Source organism: Choloepus didactylus, chromosome 5, assembly GCF_015220235.1.
Source record: "Choloepus didactylus isolate mChoDid1 chromosome 5, mChoDid1.pri, whole genome shotgun sequence".
Lineage (NCBI taxonomy): Eukaryota > Metazoa > Chordata > Mammalia > Pilosa > Megalonychidae > Choloepus > Choloepus didactylus.
Genome location: NC_051311.1, coordinates 158,830,616 through 158,855,221, shown reverse-complemented (window position 1 = coordinate 158,855,221; position 24,606 = coordinate 158,830,616). Strand labels below are relative to the sequence as shown.

General features: G+C 36.5%; 1 protein-coding gene across 1 annotated transcript in view; it reads left to right on the top strand.

Annotated features, from left to right (window-relative positions):
• The window catches only part of VWC2 (von Willebrand factor C domain containing 2), a 132,289-nt gene extending 108,551 nt beyond the window's left edge, over nt 1-23,738 (top strand). The window contains exon 3 of the mRNA XM_037837575.1: nt 23,237-23,738. Within this exon, the coding sequence (XP_037693503.1) occupies nt 23,237-23,388 (152 nt within the window). The 3' untranslated portion in view covers nt 23,389-23,738. The remainder of the gene's footprint in view (nt 1-23,236) is intronic.
• Nucleotides 23,739-24,606: the final 868 nt, after the last annotated feature.

Below are 24,606 nucleotides of genomic sequence, written 5' to 3'. Positions count from 1 at the left end.
TGTGATTAGCCATGAAACCTCTGGAGAAATCACTAGCCCCTTTTAGGTATCGGCTGCTTTTATTTAAGCCTTAATTTAATTTTTTTTAAATAGGTGATAGTTTCCAAAGGTGGTTGCCGTAAGTAATTTCTCCTCTGATTCCCCACCCTTCAATCCAGGCTGGCTTTTATTCAAAATATATTTTCTTATTTTGCATGCGATCAGTCTTTGACAAATGGGTTATTTAGTGCTGATTTTAAATTTCCAAATATATCTTTAGTTACTTTCTTTTTGTTATTTATACCCAGATTAATTGCATCATGGTCATTTCAACTACTCTGTAAGATTTTTAGACCCTTGAACTTTGTAGAGACTTTCCCAGCATGTTACAAGTTTTTGTAAATTTTTTTGGTGTGGTTAAAAACATGTATTCTATCATTGTCAGATCCAGCATCGTATATCAAATAGATTAGGTTTTCCTCTCTTTTCTTGATTTCTTTTGGGTGATTGCAGATATTTCATTCATTTTTTCCCTTCTATTAGCTCACAGGCCATATATCCTTTTGCTTTAGTTTTAGGGGTTACTCTAGAGATTTCAGTGTGCCTCCTTGACTTCTCAAAGTCTAATATTAATGTGCTTTTGTCTACTATCTGGACAGTACAAGGCTTTACATCACTTTACCTCCAAACGCTCCTTCTGTTGTCATGTATATTAATTCTATGCATTTTAAACATGGAAAGACATTCTTACTCACTTACATCTACTCACATATTTATGATTTTGTTGCTCTTTGGTCTGCTCTGCTTCTCCAAATTCCCACTGGGATAATTTTCCTTCGGCCTAAAGATCACCCTTCAGTATCTCCTTTAGAAAAGGCCCAAGGGGGATGAATTTTTTCAGTATTTGTTCATGTGAACATGACTTCATTTCACTTCCATTCTTAAAGAAATGTTCACTTGATGTGTGCCTGTAGTTTGACTGTTGTTTTCTTTCAAACTCTGAAGTTATTTTTTTTACCATTTTCTGGCTTCCAGTGTTGACATTGCTACTCTCAGTCTGCCTTTGGCTTAGGAGGTCTTTTACTTGATTGCTATTAAAATTTTATCTTTGTTTTTATTTTTCTGCAGTTTTTAAATGATATCCTAAGGTGTTTATTGCTTTTTATTTATCCTCTTTGGTTTCTATAGGACTTATTTATTTGTAGCTTGATGTCTTTTATACATTTCTAATGTTCTCTGCCATAATCTTTCAAAACTTGGCTTGTGTACTATTTTCTCCTCTGCTGCTGGTACTTTAGTTTCACAAAAATTAGACTAGGAATCAGCAGCTCTCACCTACCAGCCAAATCCAACCCACTGCCCTATTTTGTAAAGTTTTATTGGAAGACAGTCACATTTGTTTATAAATTGTGTATGTCTGCTTTCGTGTTGCAATGTCACAGTTGATTTTACTACAGAAACTATATGTTCCACAATGCCAAGAATATTTATTTTTTGGCCCCTGACACACAAAGAGGTTTGCTGACTCCTAGATTAGATCTGCTCAATATATCCTTTATATCCTTCACATGCACTGCATATTTTTCAATCTTTTGTCTCTTTCTGATTCAATCTGGATATTTGCTTCTGAACTATCTTCCAACTCATTCATTCTTTCTTCAGTTGTATCTACTCTTTCTTTGGACTATCCTTTACCTTCTTAATGTTGATTATTATATTTTCAGTTTTAGAATTTCCTCTTGATTCTTTTTTTTTATAGCTTTCAGTTCTCTCCCCAAATTCTCAATCTTGTCTTTTACCTTCTTGAATGTAGTAAGAAAGTGTAATTTAAATTCTGTGTCAGATAATTACAATATCCGGAGCAACTGTGTTGCTATTCATTGTTTTTATTCTTTTGTCTACTTCCCTTATGTTACTAATCTTTTGTTTGCTGCGTGGTCTCCTTGAAAGGTTTGTAAGAATAATTTGAGACTAAATATGATGTTATTTTACACAGGGAGGACTTATGTTTACTCATACCAGATTCCTGTGAGTACCTGTAATTTGGAGTCACCTGATCAATCTGATTTGTAGTCCCTTGTGGGCATGTCTGCTTTTGCTATACTTTTTTTCCAGGTTGCAGCTGTTCAGAATCCTAACCCAAAACTAGTGTTCACCAGCAATTCTGCCCAGGTCCCAGTTGGAAGGCTTTGGACTACAATCTGTGTGATATAAGATCTCCCCAATCTAGTACATGGTCTTTCTCTTTAGTTACTGTTTTTTTTCTTTCAGTGGTTATTTTTTAAGTAGGCCCTTTGTTATCTTTGTCAATTTTATTCTATAATCAATATTGCAAATGGAAATTTTTTCTTATTTCCTTTTCTATGTACCTATTTTTAAATCTCAGAAAGCTATTTGGCTTTCTGGGTACACAGCTTCTCAGCAGCAGTATCAATAGGACTATCACTGTTTTCCCAGTGTTTATTGCTGCTATTTCATTCATTCACCTGTTTTCATTTTTCATAGTCCTCAAATTTAAATAAAATAATAATGATGAGAAGGACCATCTTTTTCTACTTATTGTTTTAATTGAAATTATTTTAGTGCCTCATCACTTAGGATAACAATTCCCATTAGACTTTGGTAAACAGTTTTTCTTGTATTTAAGAATTTTCCCACTTTTCCAATGTTTTAGTAAGTGTATCTACTAAATATGATCAAATCCCTTTTTTCCTTCTGTTAATATGATAATGGTTTCTCTTATATGAATTGATTTATAAGATATTGCTTAGACTTCTTAATATTGAAACACACATGAATTCCTCAATAATGCCCTTGGTCATTCTGTATATTCTTTAATTATATAATGCTGAATCCTATATATTGCCTTTTAAATTTTATATCTGTATTCATAGATGAATTTTGATTTCTTTCATGTCACCATCTTTGTTAGGTTTTAGATTAAAGTTTTGTTTGATTCGTTATATTGTTGTGGAGCTCTTCATTTTGCCCTATGACATAGAATAGTTGAAATAACAGTGGTAGGCAATTTGTATGGACCTGGCATCCTTTCTGAATAGTAGCCTGTGCTGGTTTGAATGTCTTATGTCCCCCAAAATGCCATTATCTTTGATGTAATCTTGTGTAGGCAGACGTATCCGTATTAATTAGATTGTAATTCTTTGATTGTTTCCATGGAGATGTGACCCACCCATCTGTTGGCAATGACTCTGACTGGATAATTTCCATGGGGGTGTGACCCCGCCCATTGGGGGTGGGTCTGAATTAGTTCACTGGAGCAATATATAAGCTCAGACAGAAGGATCGAGCTTGCTATAGCCGGGAGGGACACTTGGAAGAACGCACAGGAGCTGAGACAGGAACTGCAGTTTTACAGAGACATTTTGGAGACGGCCTGTGAAAGCAGACTCTTGCTCCGGAGACGCTAAAAGAGGACAAATGCCCCAAAAGCAACTAAGAGTGACATTTTTGAGGAGCTCAAGCCTAGAGAGGAACATCCTGGGAGAAAGCCATTTTGAAACCAGAACTTGGAGCAGACGCCAGCCACCTGCCTTCCCAGCTAACAGAGGTTTTCCGGATGCCATTGGCCATCCTCCAGTGAAGGTACCTAATTGCTGATGTGTTACCTTGGACACTTTATGGCCTTAAGACTGTAACTGTGTAACCAAATAAATCCCCTTTTATAAAAGCCAGTCCATCTCTGATGTTTTGCATTCCGGCAGCATTACCAAACCAGAACATAGCCTTTTAATCTATCTCTTCCCTGGCAACCAATCTCCTCACATATTTCATTTTCCCTTGGATCCCTTTGTTACATTCCCTGTGGGCCAAGATCTTGCTGCAGAGTACTCCACTCCTGGTTTCAGTTCTTTCAGTTCAAGGGACCCAGTTCTGTGTTTGTTTCACCTGCCTCCAGTGGTCCTTAGGCCTTAGGAGTCATTTTGCTAAGAAGATGGAAATAAATGATCTTGAACGGAGAGGAAGAGAGCCCAGTTCAGGCCATCTTGGTCGTAGCTTTTCGATTCTTCTGTTCCATTTATTTTATCAGCTTTAAAGCTCTGCTTGCCTAGCCAGGTACCCCATCCTATCTGATAATACAGTTTCTGTGACTTGAGAAATTTAAGACCATGTGCTGAAACCGTATTTGGAATAACGGGAACTCTGGAATAGGAGTGACTTAATAGAATGTTAAAAGAAAAAAAAAAAGAAAGTTAGGCCACTTCTATCCATGCTCAAATGCCCGATGCGTTGTCTTTGGCTGTGACTTTAGTTGTTTGGGTTGTGTTAGGAAATAATTAGGAGGAGACTCGAGAAGATGTATTATTGGAGCTACAAAATCAGTGTTATAGTTTCTTTGAGACATTCTTATTTTTACCATCTATCATTACTTGCTCATCCTAGAGAAACAAACCATCACAATATTAGTGCAGGATATATTAATTTTCCCTAAAGCTCTTTGGTTTGGTTAAATTTCTAATTACTGCTGAATTTCTAAGGGCAATTTCTCTTTTTTTAATGTTGATTGAAATCATTTTTCATATAATAATTATTAATAACCAAAATAAGTAGTAATTCTTTTTGACCTATTAAACTATATTTCTGAAGATGAATTTATGGATATATATACAGATATGTTTATAAAAGATGAACAAAATAATTAACATAAAAATTTTTATTACTTATTTGGTCTGCTCAAACTCCAGTTAAATGAATAAAATTGTCTTCAGTGCTTAAACTTATTTTGAAAATAAGTTATATTTTCATATCATTTTTCAAGCCTACAAGAAAATGAAAACAGCTTTTAAATAAGCACCCAAGTGCCATCTGCTTGTTTAACAGTTGCTCACAGATTTTTTTTTTAAAACAGAAAATGTATTGTATATAAATATTTAAGAATAGATTTACATGTGCTGTAAAACTTTGAGAACAAACTGGTGATTTAAACAACATTTGTTCTGTTTTTTTTATTAATTTGATGGACAAGAAAAGTAATGATGGTGACACTCTCTTTTCTTATATGGAAGTTGCCCAAAGTCTACAGTTAGAGGAATAGGTGGATACGTTCCTGGATATTTCTCTTTTTTCTAGTAAACCTTGCCCCACCTCCATTATATCATTTGCATATGTATTATGAGAATTAAAAAACAAGTTAGAAAAAGAGAAAAACATACCACTCTTTCACTAAATCATCCGCTATCTTCATTTTTGTCTTCTAGTTTTCTCCACATATGACAAAAAATTTTAGGCCAGGAGTATAGTAGTTTAGGTGCAACTGTATGCAGCATAAGAAAAGAAAGAGGAAGGGAGGGAGAGAGAGAAAGAGGGAGAGGGAAAGAGGATGGAACGAGGGAGAGGGAAAGAGAAACTGCAGGAAAGGAAGGAGGGAGAGGAGTGAGGGGCAGTGAAGGATAGAGGGAGAAAGAGATGGAATGGAAGCTTCTAAATAAGTGAAATGAAGAAAAAGATGTAAAGCATAAATTTATAAAATTAGGAGTTATAAAGAGGATAGAACAGTTGTGGGGCTGAATTTAAAATCCTAGGACAATACTTTGTACAACTTTAACTTTTATTAATAAAATATCAAAATCTCAATGAATGGGACAATTTTCTGGGTTTACTTAAGATGCCTCAAGGAGAAATAGAAAATTGGAATGGTCTGAAAAGCACATAAGAAATTGAAATGATTGTTAAATAATTTAGTTTCAGAAAAATTGTAATAGTGACAGTTTGAATACTTTCAAGAAAAATATGTATCTATTTACATTAACACATAAAAGGAGGAGGAATTTCTCAAACGTAGGACAGTTCTGAACCACAGCCTGATTTTAAAAATGGTTCTGAAAAGAAAACTGTAGGAAAATTCCACCTATGGATAATAGAAAAGGCCGTAAATTAAATATTAGCAAAATATATTCAAAAAAGATAATATTCCTTTATTTGGATTTTTTCTAGTAACTTTTATAAATTGCAAAGAATATTTATTTCATCTCAACCTCAGACTTGAGGGAAACACTAGATTTTTTTTTATAATATCTGCTTTCATTTTTTTCTGCAAGTTTTACATGAAATAAGACATGAAAACAACATAATAGTTACAAAATTGTAGGCAAAAAAAGATAACTTTTCCATTGTTTTAAAATTATCCAATTAAAAATCCCAACAACAAATTAATGAGAAGCTAATATAGTTAATAACAGAGTTTAATTGTTTCTGTCAATACAAAATAAACCATAGAAAATGGAAATTTTACATAGCAAAAATAAACAGTTATAATTAAGGAAATATGTTCATTCAATAAATACTGTGTATGATGCAGATTTGGGGATACAGCCTGAACAAAGTATGCAAAAATAAATTTCTTCCCTCTTGGTGTTTACTTTCTACTGGGGAGACCACTACAAAGAAAGAAAGGGAGGGAGGGAAGGACGAGGAAAGAAGGCATGTAAATATCACATAGGATGATAAAGGCTGGGGAGAAAAATCTGCAAAGGCACAGGGTGGAATGTTTTGTGGGTGCAATTTTAAATGAAGTCCTTACTGAGATGATGGAATAAGGAAGCTAACCACGGATGGATCCTGGAGAGAGGTCCAGGCAGATGGAACAGTAAGTGTGGCTGGGTGCGTGCTAGAAGATGGGCGTGAGAGGTCGGGGGTGATTAGGCGCCCTGGAGAACATGATCTGCTTCCAGTTGAACAAGATCGCGCCACTGGGGACAGAAGCTAGGAGACCACAGAAGAGGCTTTGGAAAAATCCATAGATATGAGAGGCCATGGGGGCTGGGTAGCCGTGGAGCTGGTGCGCTTTACTAGATTCTGCAGCATTTTAAGGGTGCACCTGATCGGACTGGCTGGCGGCATGGCTGTGGCATAGAAGAAACAGGGGAGTCAAGAGGCTACGTGATCTGAGGCTTGTGCAACCGGAGGTAGTTTCCCCTGGCCGCAAGGGGGAATTTTGTGGGAGGGGGAGGTTTGGAACAGATCTCCGGCTGAAACGCTTAGACCTGGTTAGTTTGAAATGCTTATCAGTTATCCAAATTGCGAGGTCAGGTAAGCAGTTTCTCCGAGGAGTTTGGCGTTTGGAGACAATCCTGGTCCGAGACGCATGTGCGGGATTGCCAGGCCTCTGAAACCGGGAAGCTGGATGAAGTTTTCCTCACAGCGGGTGTAGACAGCGAAGCCGGTCATGAGCTGAATACTCTGGTGGGGAAATGGAGACCCTGTTAAACTAACATTTCTGTTCTTTCAGTGTATTTATTGTTACAGTCTGGCTTTGAATCACTTTTAATAAAAACCTTTGACTATTCAGTCATAAATTTATTGTGTTGTAAAATTCACGTTAGTCTAAACTAATCAATTACACTTTCTATAACTTCTAAACCATTCTCTAATGTGGCTTATGCTGATACAAGCTATTAAAAATGATGTCAGTGCACTGTTAGATTTTGATTTCAAAATGATTTCTCTTTAAATATTCCATCATTGTGCTCTTTGGCATATTTAGTTTTGAAATACGATATGTTCATTGTGTTTTTAGTTTCATTTACCATTATAAAATATCCTTATTTATTGCTCTATAGAATGTGATAAAGTATTTTCTGAAAGAAACAATGCATTACTTAAGACTAACCTTTCTATTCAGCCTTTCTGAATTTTTATTTTAATTGTGTTCCTTGTAGCTACTTTTTGCTATTTCTTGACTTTTAATCAATAACAGCCTTTAATAAATAGGAAATACATGTGACAATTATTAGAACTTGTGAGACATCTTCCATCCTGTTTTATATCTTATGGGTCTTTTTTTGGTTGGTTTGCTTTGTTTTTGTATTTTTCTTTTTACTTGCTTTCAACGTACTGTTTTGTTTGCTTTTACCTTTTAAATAAGTTTTTAAAAGTAAATATTTTATGTCAATTTCTATTGAAGTTTAGCTTAGTTAATTTCAGGTGCATTTTAAGATTGAAAGTAGCAGTTCTTTGCACTTTTTTGGGCATTGCCCCTTTTTAAAATCATAAGGCTAGATTCACCTTAGTAAGACAACACACTTTGGCATCTTCTTTTTGTCCTTCTGCTAATTGATTTTGCTTGGAGCATGAAATAGTTTCCTTTTATAATTAATTCTCTCATCATTTTCCTTTTTGTGGGTGCCATAGTTTTTATTTTCCCATAAAATTATATTAATCAGTTAGAATTATCAAATAAACCTTTCCAGCAATAGCAAGATTCATGTACTTTTTTCTCTTACTTTACCAGTATGGGTTTTAGTGCATACTGTTTTTGAGGTGTAATGTCTAAATTCAAATATCATTCAGACTTCAGTGATTCACGGAGAATTTTAAGTGATTTTTGCCCAAAGGTTATTTGGCAAATCATCACAATTGCTCTCTGATGTCTTTGCACGTGAACTTTAAATTAGTTGAATTATAAAATTCTCTATCAACAAGGGTTTGAATTTTTTCATTGCAAGGATGCTTTATAATGGTTTTGTAAAACCTAAACATAAGGCGGGGATTTTTCCCTAATTTCAATTCTGCCTAATGGAAGTTAGATTTCTGGTCTAATTGTGACATACCCTTATTTATTAATAGACTTGCATGTGCTTCTTTAACAGCTTATCAGCATCAAAACAGCACCAGGATATCCCAAATATCTGAAAGGTTGGCAATTTCATTTTGGAACTGGTTTGTTTTATGTTTGCCTTACATAACACGTGGACAACATTTGCTGCTTCCTGAGATGACTGACAAAGATGTTGACGTGACAAGCAGGAATAGATACAGAAGTTGAAAAGGGACTAGTTTTAACGTAGTCAAATCATTCATTTATTAGCAAATGCACTTGGATTATGGTGATTTTGCTTCCAGAAGGAACTTTGTAATTGTGGAGCCATAGGTAATACTCAGTGTTCTCCAGAGAAACAGAATGGACAGGAGCTGTTACCTTTAATATAATGTAGATTGGCAAGTCTGAGTTTCGTAGGGAACCATGGCAGGTCACAGATGCAGAGGCAGGAGAAGCTGGCTGCTCTCCCTGCGGATTCTTCTTGCTCTCCCAAGAATGGTCAGTTTGCCCCAGGAGCTCCTCAAGGCTCCCACAGTCGGCTTTTTCTTTTTTTTATTATTAAATTCAGTTTGATTGAAATACATTCACACACCATACAATCATCCAGGGTATACAATCCACTGTCCACAGTATGATAACATAGTTATGCGTTCATCACCACAATCTATCTCTGAACATTTTCCTTACATCAGAAAGAACCAGAACAAGAATAAAAAATAAAAGTGAAAAAAGAACACCCAAATCATCCCCCCATCCCACCCCATTTGTCCTTTAGTTTTTATCCCCATTTTTCTACTCATCCATAAACTAGATAAAGGGGGTGTGATCCACAAGGTCTTCACAATCACATCCCACAGTCGGCTTTTGACAGCGGGTGACCAGTCAATAATTTTATTGGAAGAAAAAGATCTTATTGGAAGTAAAAATTACAAACTTGATGAACAGAATTTTTTTTAAATAGTCTATTTGAATTCAAAAAGCCCTAGTTGGTCTTAATTATTAATAACTAATAGATGCTACTGTGTGACTCTAATTCACCCCTGTCATTTTGAAATCAGAAGCCATCTGGCATGTCAGGCTGCATTGAGAAAACAGCGACGGGGTGAGATTTGAACTTCTGTGAGGAAACATTCCGGGTTGTGTGCACCAGCAATGGGTGTGCAGAGCCCGTTCAGCCCCCAGCGTCCTCCATTCAGCCCTGCAGACTCTCACTACCACTAAAGGACCAAGGGGTCTTTTACTCATACTTTACTGCTTCATCTCACAAACACCGCTCAGTGGAATATAAACATTCACCAAGATACTAATAACTGTGAAGAAAGGATTCCATGGTCAAGTGAGTTTAGAAGATGCTGCCTTGAATGATCTAGCCCTCTCCTGGAGGTTTTCAGTGAACACTAGAATATTTAAGTCTTTGAAAATGTCTTTGGTAAAGAACCCCATTTACACTGTTTAATGAAGCGTGCCCCCAATTTATTTGACTGTTTGTGAGATTTTTTTTTTTTAGTAAGAAACCTTTTACTCTATTTCAGAACTTTTGGAAATGCTTCTCTCATTTTTCATTCCTTTGAATGGAGCATATTATTTACTAATTTTTTTTTTGAACATAGAGTGTGTGAAGGTTTCAGCAGTTAAATATTAAGCATATCTTTTGTTTCTTGAAATTTGATGGAGTCTGTGTGGCATAAGATAATTTATATCAACTTGAAAATATTAGAATAAGGTAGCCATGGAATATTTCAGAATTCTAGAATAAGGGCATGCTCTCTGAAGGCTGAAAGCAGGTGTACATTGTGAGGAAAGTTCAGGTTCCTTCACAAGTCTCCATTAGAGCCACAAGGAAAGACCAGATGGTGAACCAACAAAATATTTTCCTTCAATGAAGATTATTTCTTTACCAGAGACCAATTCTACTTCATTTTCATGCTTATTTTAATGTTATTCCTTATTTTTACTCATTTTTAAAATCATTCTCTCTTCAGCTTTCTGGTTAAAAAATGATTTGTGCACTAAATCCTTATCAGAAAATGTGTGGACATGCACACACACACAGACTACACAAAATATGCATTTTAGGAAAAGAGTTTTTCCTATCATTGTAATACCAATGCCTTGTGAATCTAAAATACACCAGGAATATGAAAGGGAAATTAAAATGTATTAGATGTTCTTTGTCATTTAAAAAGCAGTTGGGAAATTTCATATTCAGGATTCAGTGTTGGTGGTAAGGAATATGATTTACAATAAGGTAGAAAAAGAGCAGCTGTTTCCAAACGGGCAAATGAAATAAAGTTCAGTCTATTGGGGAAGTATTTTTTATTTAATTTCATGAGTCCAAAGGAAAGGATGCAGATATTCTAGTGCCTAAAGAAAAATGGGCTGCCATAGGCTAATGCTGGGTCCCCATTGAGCCTCTTGGTCTGTGTTCCTGTTTGCTAATGCTGCCGTTGTGCAAAATACCAGAAACGGATTGGCTTTTATAATGGGGGCTTATTTGGTTACAAAGTTATAGTCCTACAGCCATAAAAATGTCCAAACCAAGGCATAAACACAAGTATACCATCACTGGAGAAAGGCCATTGGCGTCCAGAAAACCTCTGTTAGCTGGGAAGGCACGTGGCTGGCGTCTGCTTGCTCCCAGATTGCGTTTCAAAAGGGCTTGTTCTCCAAAATGTCTGCATCAGCTTCCAATGGCCATCTTCAAAATGTGTCCCTCGGCTGCAGCTGCTCTGAAGTCCTTCTGTTTCTGAGCTTTTATAGGGCTCCAGTAATTAAATCAAGACCCAAGCCAAGTGGGCAGGGCCACATCTCCATGGAAACAATCCCATCAACAGGTCACACCCTAATCAAAGGTGTTATTACTAGTCACACCTCCATGGAAACAATCCAAAGTTTCCAGCCTAATTAACACTAATACGTCGGCCCCCACAAGACTGCATTAAGGAACATGGCATTTTGGTGGACACAATACATCCAAACCAGCACAGTCTGCATGGATTTCTTTGCCATAACTGTGTTCCACAATGCTTTGCCCTCTGTGTAAGGAAAAGAGATATTCACCTTGGCACTTGCTTGTCTTTTTTTATTAACACTGTATCTTCTTGTGGCTTCCCATTACTTGCTGTAAAAATATAAATACTACTGGCAATTTACCCATCAGCATAGCTGTGGGTATTTATTTTAGTTTTGTCTGTTCTCATACTAGACTTTTAACCCAAATCATAACCTTTTGTGAGGTCTAGGTCTGTGCTGAATGCAGTTCTAGAGCCTGGGAAGCAATTGCAGGGAGTCTGGCTCCTGCCCTTGAGGGGATCCCAGTCTTGGAGAGAGCATTTGTGTGCCCGAAGAGCAAGCCGTCACTGTGCAAGGCGGGGCTGTGGGAGACTCGGAGGCAGCAAGGAGGGGGTGCCCAATGGCAAATTCTCCAGTGGGTTCAGGCTGATTTGGGATTTGTGAATGTCTGCCTAATGCCTCTGCAGTTCAGCACACACTACCTGAAAGCGCCTTTGATGTGCTAGACTGTGCTGGAACTGGGGAAAAACTGGGAACAAAACAGACTTCACTCCAGGAGACTCCCAGTGTGGGATTATAAAGGAATGAAAGAGGGCTCCATCCTGCTGATGTCCCTCCAAGAGGGAGCCTCTGCTAATCTGGAGAATATGCTACCTAAAAAGTGTGGGCATTTCAAGCTATTCGAATACAGTCACCAACCACAATGAAGCACTCAAAAACAACTGTCTTCACAGTCACCAATCCTCTGGCCTGATGTCAGATGAATAAGAAAGGCTCAGTTTCACAGTATCTATTGACAATGTACTTAAACAACTTTTCAAAGCAAGAAAACCATGAGATGCCATGATCATTTTCACATTCGCCGTTTTTAGCAAAAGGATCCCCTGACTACAACTATGCCAGAGCAAACATAAAGTAATTTATCGGTAATTACTAATTAGCCATGTGACTTGGACTGATACTTCTTCTCTCTAAATCTCACTTTCCTTATTTATAAAATTCTTATGCCTGCCTCACATTTATTGAAAATATCATGTAAGCAAATAGGAGAGTTAAATATTATAATTAAAATTAAAACATTGCTTCTTTCAATGAAGTTAATTTTATGGGGATTTATGTGCTACTGAATGATTACAGAGGTCAGAATTAATTTTTATAATCAGTATTCCCTTTGGTAATTTATATTTTTGTCCACCAAGTCAGCACAAGTGATATTTTTATCCGAGATGCTTAGTAGATCTTGGGTTACAAGTCCATAAAATTAAAGAATTGTGTTCTATGAAAATACAACATAAAAAATGTGGCACATACCTAAAGTGAAATGCTCAAAAGGAAAAGTCTTCAGTTGATAAACTGAGCTCTCACTTCAAGAAACTAGTAAAAGAAAAGCAAAATAAATGCAGAGCAAGCAAAAAGAAGGCAATAAAAAGGGAAGAGCAGAAATCAATGAAACTGAAAACAGAAAACCAATAAGGAAAATCAATGAAGGCAAAAGCTGGCTCTTGGAAAAGATCAACAAAATTGATAAACCAGTTGATATAAAGCAAGACTAACAAAGAAAAAAGAGAGACAAGGCACAAATTACTAATATCCGGAGATCGAGGATATTACTACAGACCTAACAGACATCAAAAGGATAAGAAAAGAATACTATCAACAACTCTGCACACATAAATTGAACAACTTTGAAGAAACGTACCAGTTACTTTTAAAAAAAAAGCCCCAATATGAAGTAAATACTTTGAATTGAAAACTACTAAGGAAATTAAATTCATAATTTAATCTCCAAACTCCCCCAAAATCTCCAGGCCTTGATGGTTTCACTGGAGAATACTGCCAGACATTTAAAGAAAAATTCACACCAATTTTACACAATCTCTTCCAACAATTAAAGAGGAGGGAATACTTCCCTGGCCAGTCTGTGAAGCCAGTTTTACCCTGATTCTAAAACCAGACAAAGAAAATTCAAAAAAAGAAAATTATAAACCACTATCTTTCATGAATATAGACTCAGAAATTCTTAACAGAATATCAGCAAATAGAATTCATCAATAAAAATAATTTTACACCATGACCAAGTGTGTTTTTTCCAGGTATGCAAAGCTGAATCAATTTTGAAAATCAGTCACTGTAATTCACCATATTAACAGGCTAAAGTAGAAAAAAAAATCACATGGTCATATCAGTTGATGCAGAAAAAGCATTTGAAAAAATTCAAAATCTTTTCTTGATAAAATCTCTCAAAAACTAGCAAGAGAGGGGAACTTCCTCAACTTCATAGGGAACATTTATGAAAAAATTTACAGCTAGCATTATACTTCGTGATAAAAGACTGAATGTTCTCCCCTAGAATCTCCCACTATGATCACTGTTATTCAATATAGTTCTGGAAGTTCTAGCTAGGACAGTAAGGCAAATAAAGGGATTAAAAGGCATATAGAGGGGAGCAAATAAAAATGTTGCTATTTCAGATATGTTCTTCTATATAGAAAAGCCCAAATAATCTACAAAAAAACTCTTATAACTAATAATTGAGCTCATCAGGGCCACAGGATCAACACATAAAAGTCAATTGCATTTTTATGTACTAGCAATGAATGTATGTGAACTGAAATTAAAAACAATACCATGTGTAATAACTCAAAGACTTAAAATATGGTGGTGTAAATCTAATGAAACATTTACAGGACTTATATTGTAAAAACTACAAAACAATGATGAAGGAAATCTAAATGGAAAAACATATCATGTCCATAGATTGGGTGACTCAAGATTGCATATTGTTTTGGTTTGCTAAAGCTGCTGGAATGCAATATACCAGAAATGGGTTGGCTTTTACAATGGTGATTTATTAGCTTACAATTTACAGTTCTTAGGCCTTGAAAATGTCCAACTCAAGGCATCAACAGGATGATACCTGGACTCTAAAGACAGGCTGCTGGCATCCAGGACACCTCTAACACATGGGAAGGCACATAGCCAGCATCTGCTGGTCCTTCTCTCCTGGGTTTCATTGCTTTCAACTTCTGGTTCCAGTGGCTTCCTCGCTGAGCTTCTGTGGGTCCTCTCTTAGCCTCTCCAGGGCTTTTCTCTATGAGCTTCTCTTAAATCCATCTCTTTGCTTCTTTGGGGCTTCTCTGAGCTCTTATCCTCTCATAAAGGACTCCAGTAAACCAATTAAGACACACCTTGAATGGGGTGGATCACATCTCAATTGGTTGATCACACCTCAACCAAAAGGTCCCATGCACAATAGGTCTGCACAGGAATGGATTAAAAGAACATGGCTTTTTCTGGGGTTCAAAATAGCTTCAGACTGCCACAGATATCCATTGGCAAAAAAATGAACCTTGACCTAAACCTTACATCTTATGCAAAAATTAACCCAGAATAGATCAGAGATTTAAATGTAAAACAGAAAATGGTAACATTTTCAGAAGATAATAGGAGAAAATCTCCATGACCTAGGGCTTGTTGAAGAATTCTTAGACATGACAAAAAGAAAGCATGGTCCATAAAAGAAAAAAATGGATAAACTGGACTTAATTAAAATGAAAATTTTTTGCTCTGTAAAAGAGCCTATTAAGAGGATAGAAAGACAAGGTTCAAACTGGGAGAAAGTATTTGCGAACTACATATCCAACAAAGGTCTAGTATCTAGACTATATAAAGAATGCTCAAAACACAAAAGTAAAAAAAAAAAACCCAGTTTGAACATAGACAAAATACACAAAGAGACATTTCACTGAAGAGGATGTACACAAATGACAAAAAAGCACATGAAAAGATAATCAACATCACTAGCTGTATTAGTCAGGGTTCTCCAGAGAAATAGAACTGATGAGATATCTACATATGTATGTATATATCATGAAAGGGAGAGAAAAACAGATTTATTATAGGAATTGGCTCATGTGACTGTGGGGATTGGTAAGACCAAATTTTGCAGCACAGACTACAAGCTGGAAACTTCGAAAAAGGTGATTCTGAAATCTGGCATGGCTGAAATCTGTAGGGCAGGTCACAAGCTGGAAACTCCAATGAAGGTGAAGTTGTATTGCCCAGGAAAAGTTAGCTGGCTGAAGAAGAGGCAGAAATTCTTCTTTCTGCCTTCTAAAATCCTCAGTTCCTGCTTTAAGGATGATTGGATGAGGAGACTTCCCTCATTGCTGGGAGCAGTCTCCTTTGTTGAATGTAGATGCAATCAGTTGTAGATGCAATCTGAGTATAGATGCAAAACTTTCCGTGAAATATCCTCACAGTAACAATCAGGCCAGTGCTTGCTTGATCAAACAACTGGACACCATAAACTAGCCAAGTTGTCATTTGAAATTAACCATCACACTAGCTATTAGTGTAATGCAAATTAAAACTAAAGTGTTATTCACTACAATCCTATCAGAATAGCTAAAATTAAAAAAAAATGTGACAACACCAAATACTGATGAGGATGCACAAAAATGGGATCACTCATATATATAGGAAAGTAAATTTTATAGCCACTCTGGAAAACAATTTGGCAGTTTTTAATAAAATTAACCATTACTCAGCAATTACACAGTGAGGCATTTATCTCAGAGAAATGAAGACTTACATTCACACAAAACATGTAAATGTATGTTTATAGCAGTTTTATTCATAAAAACCAAAACCTGGGGGAAAAAAAACACCCAAAATTCCCTCAATAGGTGAATGGATAAACAAATTGTGGTATAGCCAAATCATGGAATACAGCTTATCAATAAGAAAACAATGAATTTTGATACTCATAAAAATGTGACTTGATCTTAAGGACATCAAGCTGGGAAAAGCCAATCTTTTGCATTCACTTACTGTACAATTCCTCTTACATAACATTATTTAAATGAAAAAATATACACATATGGAAAACATATCAGTAGATTCCAAGGGTGAGGGATGGTGGGAGGTGGTAAATTAAGATGAATATAAAGGGAAAGCACAAGAGAAATCTTTGTGGTGATGGGATGGGATACTTCTGTCTCTTGACGCGGCAATGATTACATAGATTTATACATGTGATAAAATGATGTAGATGTATACATTTACATTGTGGGTTTTAAATAATTTTATTTTAATACTTGGTATTTTCATTGTTTTTGTTTTTCCTCAAAACTACAGTTTTTTACTAATAGGGTCTCAAAAATTTCTTGTGAGCGTAGCTTTATCACACAATTATCTCTTCCTTGTCCAAGCAGATGATGAACAATGTGCTAAGCATTTTTACATTTCATATATACAGGGGGATAAGCTTCAAAATACCCACCAATAGAGTATATCAATAGCAATGGCACATACATAATGGAACCATCACAACAAGGGTCATCTCTGTGTATTCACCTGGAATTATAAGTTGCAATACATTTTTAAGTGGAAAAAAATGAGCATTCATAGAATGTAAGCAGTATACTACCTTTTGTGAAAAAAAAAGGAAATGAATAATAATTTGTCTTTTCTTATAAAAAGATACAATAAAAGGATAAATTAGAAATTAATGATAACGGTTATAATAGTGGCTAGAGGTGGGCAGTGATACAGTACGAATGGGGTGGAGACGATAAATTGAAACGAATGCCAATGATTATATGTCCCACAGTGAATAGTGAAGTGACTTAAAGAAAGTATGTTGTAAGAACTGCAAAGAAAATGCATTCATTATATACTAGGAGTGATATTGGTATATTACTTTTAAAACTACTCTGTGTCATTTTAGGATAAAGAAAATAAGTGAATAGGTTAACGATTCCAAAAAAAAAAAACAAGAGTCTCAGTGTAAGAGTAGAGATATAAAATTTAAAATCTAAGAAGTTAAGAAAAAATGCATAGACTAAGTCAAATAAGTAAATACGTTAATTTTAGTAAACAGCGTTTCAGGGTAAGATAAAAGATATGTATATATAAAATCTAAGGAGAATAGTTTTAAATTACAATCAGTACTGTGAACTTTCTGTGTGTAATCCTAGCCATGTGTGCTGAGAGGACCTAGAAGCCTTAACAGCTCAGTAGAATGAGCACAATCAGCAGCCAGGTCTTGGTTTCTAAACACCATTCTCCACCACAGGGAATCAGGGCTCCTTGGAGAAAAGCCTAATTCCTGGTCTGGGGCAAGGTGAGCAGAAGCTTTTGGTGACTAAAGGAATTGTGTCAAAGGGACACAAGAACCAGTTTGCAGTTCAGGGATCCTAATAGCCACATTTGGAATATTTTGAACAACAGAAAGCATAATGAGACCTTGGAAAGCTGGAGGGTTGCCATGGACTATCCCTGAAGAGAATTTTCTGTCCCTTTTTTGGCTCAGTAGAGAAAGCCCCAGCCATTTTCAGTTCCCAGTGCCCTGACCCAGACAAGGGTGGGAGATAGCACAGGCAGAGAGAATCACTGAAATGCTAATGACCTCTCCCTAGGGGGGTCTATCTTCTCTAAGAGGAAAGGGGTGGGACCCAGCTCTACTACCTGCCTTCCATTCAGAACCAGACCCCAGAGCCTGGGGGAAAACAGCCAAGGGCCACACCTCCTTACATCAGTCTGGAGTTACAGGCTGACAGGCACCACCTGCTGGCAGAAAAGCACAGTGACCTGAGGCATCACAGGGTGTACCAGTTTTCTAGACACATCCTCAGGGAAACCAGATACTGAATATTTCTTCCTTCTAGGACCTGCGCCCATTCTGGTCTGGGAAAACCTGATTGGAGTAACCAAGGAAACCATGCCTAGACAACAGAAAACTACAACCTACACTAAAAAAATGAAGTTATGGCCCAGTCAAAGGAACAAACTCACACTTTAACTGAAGTACAGGAATTGAAACAACTAATAATTAGTCAATTCAAGAAGTTTCGGGAAGATATGGTGAAAGAGCTGAACCATATAATGAAAACATTGGGCATACATAAGGTAGAAATTGAAAGTTCAAAAAACCAACTGGCAGAATCTATGGAAATGAAAGGCACAACACAAGAGATGAAAGACACAATGGAAGCATACAACAACAGATCTCAAGAGGCAGAAGAAAACACTCAGGAACTGGAGAACAAGGCACCTGAAAGCCTACACACAAAAGAACACATAGAGAAAAGAATGGAAAAATATGAGCAACGTCTCCAGGAGCTTAAGGACAAAACAAAAAGCAAGAATGTACGTGTTGTTGATGTGCCAGAAGGAGAAGAGAAGGGAAAAGGGGCAGAAGCAATAATAGAGGAAATAATCAATGAAAATTTCCTATCTCTTATAAAAGACATAAAATTATGGATCCAAGAATTGCAGCATACCCCAACCAGAATAGATCCAAATGACCTATGCCAAGACACTTAATAATCAGATTATCAAACATCAAAGATAAAGAGAAAATCCTGAAAGCAGCAAGAGAAAAGCGATCCATCACATTCAAAGGAAGCTTGATAAGACTATGTGCGGACTTCTCAGTAGAACCACGGAGGCAAGAAGGAAGTGGTGTGATATATTTAAGATACTGAAAGAGAAATACCACCAACCAAGAATCCTACATCTGGCAAAACTATCCTTCAAACATGAGGGAGAGCTTAAAATATTCTCTGACAAACAGACAATGATAGAGTTTGTGAACAAGATACCTGCTCTACAGGAAACACTAAAGGACGCACTACAGACAGAAAGGAAAAGACAGGAGTGAGAGGTTTGGAAAACAATTTTGGGAGATAGTAGCATAGCAATGTAAGTACACTGAACAAAGATGACTGTGAGTATGGTTGAAAGAGGAAGGCTGGGACCATGTGGGACCAGAACAAAAGATAAATGATAAAGACTGGGACTGTGTAACTCAGGGAATCCTAGGGTGCTCAATGATTGTAATAAAAGGTACAAATATGTTTTTACATGAGATGGAACAAATGAATGTCAACAATGCAAGGTATTAAAAATAGGGTGGGATTGGGGGGAAAATACAATCAATACACACTAGAGACTATAATTAACAGAAACATTGTATTATGCTTCCTTTAACATAACAAAAGCAATATACCAAAGCTAAATGCATATGGGGGTTGGGGAATAGGGGAAGGGTGTGGGACTCCTGGCATTAGTGATGTTGTCTCTTTATTCTACTTTAGGTTAATGCTATCTTTCCTTTTGTTGCTTTCTAGCTATCAAGTTTTGGTTTTTGTTTGTTTGTTTTTTCTCTCTTTCTCCTTTGTTTTGCTTTTGCCTCTCTGCCTTCTTTGACTCTTCCTCTGACTTTGTGGAAGAAATATAGATGTCCTTATATAGACAGTGGTGATGGTGTGGAATACATAAACACATGACTATATAGGGAACTCTGTCAGCCCATTTATATGGTTCCACTGATCCAGGCCCACCCTGAATGGGTGGGTCCACACCTCCATGGAAATTATCTCATCAGAGTTACCACCCACAGTTGGGAGGGGCACATTCCATGGAAACACTCAAAGAATTACAATCTAATCAACACTGATAGGTCCACCCACACAAGATTACATCAAAGATAATGGCATTTGGGGGACATAATACATTCAAACTGGCACAGGAACCGATTATTTACTTAGGATGGAATGTATGGTGTGTGAACAAAACTGTCTTAAAAGAAATGTGTTGATGAAGAAACCTTGAGGGCACTATATTGAGTGAAATTAGACAGACACATAAAGGCAAATACTGTAGGGTCTCACTAATATGAACCAATTATAATATGTAAACTCGCAGACATGAAACATAAGTTACCAGGATGTAGAATGAGGCTAAAGAATGGGGAGTGGTTGCTTATTGTGAGCAGAATGTTCAACTAGGGTGAACTTACATGTTTGGAAATGGACAGGGGTGATGGTAGTATGTTGTAAGAATAACTAACAGTGCTGAAAGGTGTGTGAAGGTGGTGGAAAGGGTAAGCTCAGAGTCACACATGTCACCAGAAGGGAAGTTGGAGGTTAAAAGATGGAAATGTATAAAGCAGTGAATCTTGTGGTGGACAATGTCTGTGATTAACTATACAAATATTAGAAATCTCTCTCATGAACTAGAACAAATGTATGACACTATAACTAGAAGTTAATGATAGAAAGGCATATAGGGAAAAATATATATACCTATTGCAAACTATATACTACAGTTAGTAGTATTTTAACATTCTTTCATCAACAGTAACAAATGTACTATATCAAAACTATGAATCAATAATGGAGGGGGGCGTGGTTAGGAGCATTGAGGATCTGAGTTTCCTTTTTTTGTCTTTATTTCTTATCTGGAGTAATAAAAATGTTCTAAAAATTGAAAAAAAAATTAATTGTGTTGATGGATGCACAGCTGTATGATGGTACCATGGGCAACTGATTTTATACTTTGGATCTTTGGATAGTTGTATGGTATGTGAACAATCTCAATAAAAATATATATATATATTTAAAAAAGAATAATGATTGCAGTTGGTTCCAAAACATTGAAAAGTTTTGAAAAATTTTTGAAACCCAGAATGATATAAATGATATGATATATAATGATATAAAAATTGATAAATTAATAATAAAATTTGCCACCGTTTGAAGCGACAATTCACTGACACAGAAGCATAGGCTAATTTAGGCAAGAATAGGAATTTTGCTCGCATATGTTGAGTAACTACAGGGCACCAGTATATTATTTAGTTTGAACAACCCTGTGAGTTATTATTATCCCCATTTTTGCAGGTGAGGCCATTAAGGTTAAAAAATTAAATTAATTACTCCAGGACCACATAACTAGTAAGTGGCAAAACCAGACTTTTAATCCAGATTTGTCTGTTGGCAAAACCTGTACCTTTCTAGGGATACCATCCTGGGCAATAATTGGGTACCCTGTGTGTGCAAAGCATGGTGATAGATTAGAATGAATTAGGAACAGATAACATCCTCATGTTAAACTGTGTAAAGAAAGATGCCAAACAGAGCTAAAACTAAATGCTCAAGTTCATGGGTGTGGTCAGGGGGTTGACTGGGAGACTGTGAGCGATCAGGAAGCATTCCCACTCGGCCTCCCTATTGTGGCGCTGCTGGGTTTTGACCTCCCACATCTGAGGGAAGCTGGTGCTAAACAGAGGGGGACGCCTCAGCCAAAGCTTGGAGACAGCCCAGTGCAGGGTATGTGCGGCCATCTGCAGAGAGCATTAGGATATCATGAAGGGGCTACTGGCTGGAGTGTCTTACATTTAAAGTATTATAAACCATCAAAGCTGATGAATGAGAGTGTCTTTAACAAACTTAAGCTCATCAGATATAAAAGTGAAGAGACAGCCCAGATGTGACAAATCTGAAGTGCCGGCAGGAAATGCATTCAGTTGTCCTCTAGAAATACAGGACTAGAGATCATTGGAACCATAATTTGGGAATCATTCCCAGATTAATGATTTTTAAGACTTTGGGGTCTCCAAGGGAGAAAAGCAGAGAAAAGGTTAAACTTAAGGCAGTGCCTGAATGTGGGGGCTCAAAGAAAATAGAGTTAAGGGTGAAAGGAGTTAGGTGCACCCCAGAAAAAGGGTTTTCACAGCATGGCATTCAGTAGTTAGGGTACTTTGCCAAAAACTACAATCACAAAAGCCTTCTAACCATTCTGCTTAGAATTATTCTGACAAGAATTATAAAGGGGTCAGTTTTTATACTGGAGCTTTGTTGGATTCATTTATTTAAAAAAAAAAGTTCACAGATTTTTTCATCTCTTTTATGACTTCACACATTATAATTAAACATATTTTGGTAGCAAAGTGCATCATCAGTAAAGCCTTTAGAAGCATAAAGAATGAGAATTACGGCAAACTGCTGAAGTTCAAATTCAGGGGCTTTCTTGAGGTCACCATAGTTACTGATGTTGGAATTTCAGAGTGCAGTTAGGAGCTGGAGCAAATGTTCATGTTTGAATTAGGCATATGAACCATAACAGAGAGATGTTTGTCTTAAAAAAATTGTTTCAGCTCATATTGGAAATCTTTATGATACTCATTTCCTTCTCCATAGAGTAAAATGCAGATGTGACACTATTGTTGAACGAGAAACTTACAGTTGATATTCTTAAGAATGACAGAGAGCCTCAGTTACCATTGGAGATTGTCGAAGATAAACCCCTGGTACACGTCTCAAAGTGTGATCCCAGAGCAGTAGCTTCAGAATCACCTGGGAACTTGTTACCAGAGCAAATTCTGTCCCAATCCTACTGAATCAGAAACACTGAGGGTGGGATTGGCAATCTGTGTTTCAACAGCATCCAGATGATTGTTATGCGTTACGTTTGAAAACCACTGCTCTTAGGGGTGAGGAAGTTATATTGAATTTGTGTGATTTCAATCAGTTTACTTGTTCCCTGACACTAAGAAAAATAAGACAGGTGTTTTAAAGGTCCTGGTGAATTATGTTTTTCCTGTGATTATGTAGAATTAATTAAATCAAATGATTTCAGACTTGGCCTTTGTAGAAGACCCTAACATGGAATAGTCTGTTAATGAAAATCACACAGGGCTATCACTCATATAATTTTTAAATAACATTGGCATCATTTTGGAAAAGTTGGCAGTGCATTATATTATTGAAATTGTAATTTTTCCATTGTCCTTCATAAAATCGAGTAAGTAAAGCATACGGTATAATTTTAACCACCCAATTATATGTTATGTATTTATATACACACACACATAATGTAAACCATTTTTCTGTATTCCAGGTCCAAACTGCTTTGCAGAAACTGCCGTCATCCCAGCTGGAAGAGAAGTGAAGACTGACGAGTGCACAATATGTCACTGTACTTACGAGGAGGGCACGTGGAGGATTGAACGACAAGCCATGTGCACAAGGCATGAATGCAAGCAAATGTAGAGAATGTACAATACAAGAACTCTGACATTTTTATAGAACATTTTACTGATATGAACATTCTAGATTACTCTGGGAAATATAAATCAAAAGAAGACTTTTGATGATGAATGATGGAAAACTGTTCGTACTTTTGCTTTTCTGGGTAACAATTCCTGCAAGAGGAGGAAATCAAAATATTTCAAAACATCAGCAAGAACTTTGGGCATAAAATCCCTCTTTAAGATAAATGTGCTATTTTCACAGTAAGTACACTAAAGTACACTATTATATAATAAATGTATTTCTATAATCCCTCTACTAGAGAGCTTATATCAGTGTTTTCTATAGATACAGATTAAAACTACTGTGTTGTCAACCATCCTCCTTGTGTTCTGCATGTCTTTTTCAGTTCTGATTCCATCACATGGGAGTGTTTGCAGTTGACAACCCTCTGTCACACCTTCACATGGGGTCAGGTACCCATGAATGAATCATAAGCTAATGGGACTGATTCCTGCTGGAACCGTCCAACTTCTACTTAATTACAGTAATAGATTGCATTTTTATCCTTAAGAGACCCAGTCTAAATCGCTTAAATACAGTATGTCCTTCTTATAATAACTTACTGCTTTTATCATCTTCATTCTTAGTTTGGAAAATACAGTCAGAAAGATTACTAAAAGACATTTAAAGCCCCCACACTGTGATCTGCAGATAACTGCATACAAACATTTCATTTTCACTTACATTGTTTTCTCTTCTAAGCATATCTTTAGTTCATCTCCTAAACTGAGGAATAGGGTAGGCTGGAAAATTTGCATTACTATTCCATAAAGCTGAAGCATTCCATACAATATCATTGGCAAGTCGCTCAATTCCCTGAAAGAGAACAATTGGACTCCTGAACCATTTTATTCCTGAAATCTAGATATGGTACAAATATCCCAGCTGTCAGTTCAGTGGACTCATATTTCTTATTGGATGGAATCATCTATCCTACAAAATGGATGTAACAAAATCCTAAAAGATAACTCCATATTAGTCATCCTTCGAGAGAAGAATGAGAATGCTGTTTTTCTGCCCAACTGTTTTTTTTTTTTAAGCTGAAAGACAAGTGTACTCCACATCTTTCCTGTAGATATATGTATATATATATATAATTTCAAACCAACTTCATCTCCCTTTACTGAGACAGGGTATGAAAGAAGCCACTGCAAAGTCTTGCTGATCTGTTCAGTA